The 3,653-nt window shown below is 38.3% G+C and overlaps 1 protein-coding gene across 1 annotated transcript in view; it reads left to right on the top strand.

Moving 5' to 3' along the window:
• SOCS5 (suppressor of cytokine signaling 5) overlaps nucleotides 1-3,166 on the top strand; it is a 6,136-nt gene extending 2,970 nt beyond the window's left edge. Inside the window, 1 exon segment of the mRNA XM_009320914.1 lies at nucleotides 1-3,166. Within this exon segment, the coding sequence (XP_009319189.1) occupies nucleotides 1-1,207 (1,207 nt within the window). The 3' untranslated portion in view covers nucleotides 1,208-3,166.
• Nucleotides 3,167-3,653: the final 487 nt, after the last annotated feature.

Genomic DNA, 3,653 nt, shown 5'->3' with positions numbered 1-3,653 from the left:
CTTGGATACTGAAAAAAGATTTGGTAGAACACGAAGTGGTTTGCAGAGGAGGGAGAGAAGGTATGGGGTGAGCTCTGTCCATGACATGGATGCAGTATCAAACAGGACAGTCGGTAGCCGTTCTTTGCGACAGCGTCTACAAGATACTGTTGGGCTGTGTTTTCCCATGAGAACTTACAGCAAACAGTCCAAACCTCTGTTTTCTAACAAAAGAAAGATCCATCTCTCTGAACTAATGCTTGAGAAATGTCCTTTTCCTGCAGGCTCAGATCTGGCTCAGAAGTGGCATCTGATTAAACAACACACAGCGCCTGTGAGTCCTCATTCAACTTTTTTTGACACATTTGATCCTTCCTTGGTTTCCACAGAAGATGAAGAAGACAGGCTCAGAGAGAGGCGTAGACTTAGTATTGAAGAAGGGGTTGATCCCCCTCCCAATGCCCAAATACATACTTTTGAAGCTACAGCACAGGTTAATCCATTGTATAAACTGGGACCAAAGTTAGCCCCTGGTATGACTGAGCTGACCGGGGACAAAAACATAACACCTCCAGGGAACTGTGACTCTGAAGAGGACACGACAACGCTTTGTCTGCAGTCACGCAGGCAGAAGCAGCGTCAGATGTCTGGAGAGAGCCACGGCCACATCAGCAGGCAGGGGGCTTGGAAAGTGCATACTCAAATTGATTACATCCATTGCCTTGTGCCAGACTTACTTCAGATCACAGGTAACCCATGTTACTGGGGTGTGATGGACCGCTATGAAGCAGAAGCACTTCTGGAGGGTAAACCCGAAGGCACTTTTTTGCTCAGGGATTCTGCGCAAGAGGACTACCTCTTCTCTGTGAGCTTCCGTCGTTATAACCGATCGCTACATGCACGCATTGAGCAGTGGAATCACAACTTTAGTTTCGATGCCCACGATCCCTGCGTGTTTCACTCCTCCACTGTTACAGGGCTTCTGGAACACTACAAAGACCCTAGCTCTTGCATGTTCTTTGAACCGTTGCTTACTGTATCTCTGAACAGGACTTTCCCCTTTAGTCTGCAGTATATCTGCCGGGCAGTAATCTGCAGGTGCACTACATATGATGGAATTGATGACCTTCCTCTACCCTCAATGTTGCAAGACTTTCTAAAGGAGTATCACTATAAACAAAAAGTCAGGGTGCGATGGCTGGAGCGGGAACCTATAAAAACAAAGTAAATGGAAATCAGAATAAGCTTCTAGAATATGCTTTTTTGTGTGTGTTACAGTTTAACTGCGGCGAGCGCACCAACAACGTCTAGCTTTTCTGCAATATCCTATTTAAGCTGAGTGTTAGTATCCTGTCAGATGCTGCCTGCTGTTAATCAAACTAAATTGTGATGCCTCTTGGAAACAATAAGCAGACACAATTCTGCACGTTTTTCATTAAGGCCTAATGAAAATATTTTTGCTAATTTCTAAATATTTTGTTTCCCTTTTATAGCTGTAGTAATTGGATGAAGAAACTATGAGGCATTTTCCATGGGGCATTCATGTAATGCTAATAAAGAAAGGCTTTATTAGAGGAGCATTTTTGCTAATATTTGAAGTATTTTTTTAAAATTATCTTCTTAAAAGCTTTCCACTACTCAAAGTACTAGTTTAGCTCACAAACAAGTTTCCAAACACTAGTGAATAAGAGTATTTTCTTTTAACGAAGAGCAGTTCATTAGAAGCAGTCCATTAAGAGTTAATGGTGTTTTGATGCTAACAGATGAATCATGCTTTTCTCAGTGTATAAGGTTTCCTAATCATTAAGACTTGAATATGCCTGCTCAGTACTGTAATTCTATTTTAAACACTTGGAGATTTAAGTGGCATTGTTAGCAAAAGTAATACTGTCCTGGACAGTTAAATACCTTCCAGTGTGAATTACTGATTCAGTGGCAGGACACAGGATTAGATTATTGCCATGAAACAAAAGGTTGCATTTTTTTCTAAAACAGAGTTTGGTGGCCTGACTGCTGGTAACTTACAATGGAAGGTAATAGTGAAGAGAAAAAAATGTTTAATTATTTAAAGTCGTCTGATATTTTTATGGAGAAAATTACAGGTGGTTGAATTATTATAATCAGAATACAAAATCTGGCATATCTGAAATAAATGTCAGGTTTCAGAGGTACTGTTACACTTTATTTGTAAATATCTTTCCATTTGCGCTTTTAAAAATGTTTTAAAATGATATGCACTGATTATAGTTTCAACAGATTACTTGGAAACAAGGTTCTAAGTTCTGTTTGCTTATTTAATTGGAGACAGAACTTAAAATAGTTCTGTCTTGGACACTTTTGCACTAAAATTTTGTTGGAATGCCCTGACCCCCGTTTAACGTTTTGTACCAATTATGAGTGCTCCCTAGTTTCTTTACCAGCTGCTACAGTATGTTATTACTTACTTCTCTATGGCAGTGACCTGTGCGAGGTAGGGAACGTTTTGGCTGCAAGTACAATAAACGTTATTCTTGTATGCTACACTAACCCTTCTATTGATGTATTTTTCTGCTTGCTGTGCCTTGTTCTGGCTTTTTGTGCTAATAAAGTACAGTATGTTCAGTGTTATACTTGTATATCTGCTCTGTTTTTATATATTCACGTAACTTGTAGCAGTTAACTGAATTTTTAATAGGCTTTTCTTAGTACTTAGTATAGGTAATGCACAAATACTGTGCGGTTGAATATTGGTTGGTCAGCACACCATATCCCTGGGTTTTGTTACATGCTTATCAGAAACCTAACAGTGTACACCACTGAATAATGTTTCTGTAGTCACTGCAAAGTAATGGACTTGTCTGCAGGCATAGAGCATTTTACAGTTTTTGTAACGTAAAGGATAAATGTTAAGCAAAAAGTATTGAAAAACATTATTGATTCCCTGTAATGGTTGCTGAAGGTGTTTCAGCTTGTTACATAGCTAACTGCTAAGCTTAATGTTTTGATACTCCCCACTGAATAAGGAATGCTTATTCCTGTAAATTGACAGTACAGCAGTGGCATTTGTTCACTTTTAGACTATTTTAATAAATAGATGTACACGCAAACTGGCCAAATGTCCTGTTTTTACCAAAGAATACTGTCAATTTATGTTGGGGTATTTTTTTAGTGAAAAACTTGAGTGGAGAGGTGCAATTTCTGTTCTATCAAATATTTATCCCAAGCTATGACAAACCAAAGTATTTGACAACTTCATCTGAACTTAAGTAATGTATACATTTATGTTGGTAGAGCTTAAAACTTTTACATCAACGGTGTTGTCATTTTTCTTGAACTTACGATGCACCTGAAGGGGAATGACTTAAATAATTTTGTAACGACTGGAACAGCACTACACAGAAGCTCATACTGCAAGGGGTTAATCTGAAGCACCCAGAAAGCACTTTAAAACATGTGTTTATATGCTTGTGGAAAATTTGTGATCCTGTTATGCATTCTTTGTAGTAGCTTACCTTCTTTCATGTGTTTAAAAGACTTCAACTGTTAAAATGGAACTTTGTTTAGAATATGTAAATACTAAGTTTATGTAAGTATGTGTACAAGTGTGCTAATGGTCACTTAAGTTTTGAATTGTGTGTGTGTCATTGGATATGCAACTCCTGGTTTAAAATCTGCTCTAAGCATAAAAAGAGGAA

The sequence above is a fragment of the Pygoscelis adeliae genome, unplaced genomic scaffold (genome assembly GCF_000699105.1).
Source record: "Pygoscelis adeliae isolate BGI_AS28 unplaced genomic scaffold, ASM69910v1 Scaffold233, whole genome shotgun sequence".
NCBI classification, from domain to species: Eukaryota; Metazoa; Chordata; class Aves; order Sphenisciformes; family Spheniscidae; genus Pygoscelis; species Pygoscelis adeliae.
Note: the sequence above shows the minus strand (reverse complement) of the source record. Positions and strands in the feature narration are given on the sequence as shown.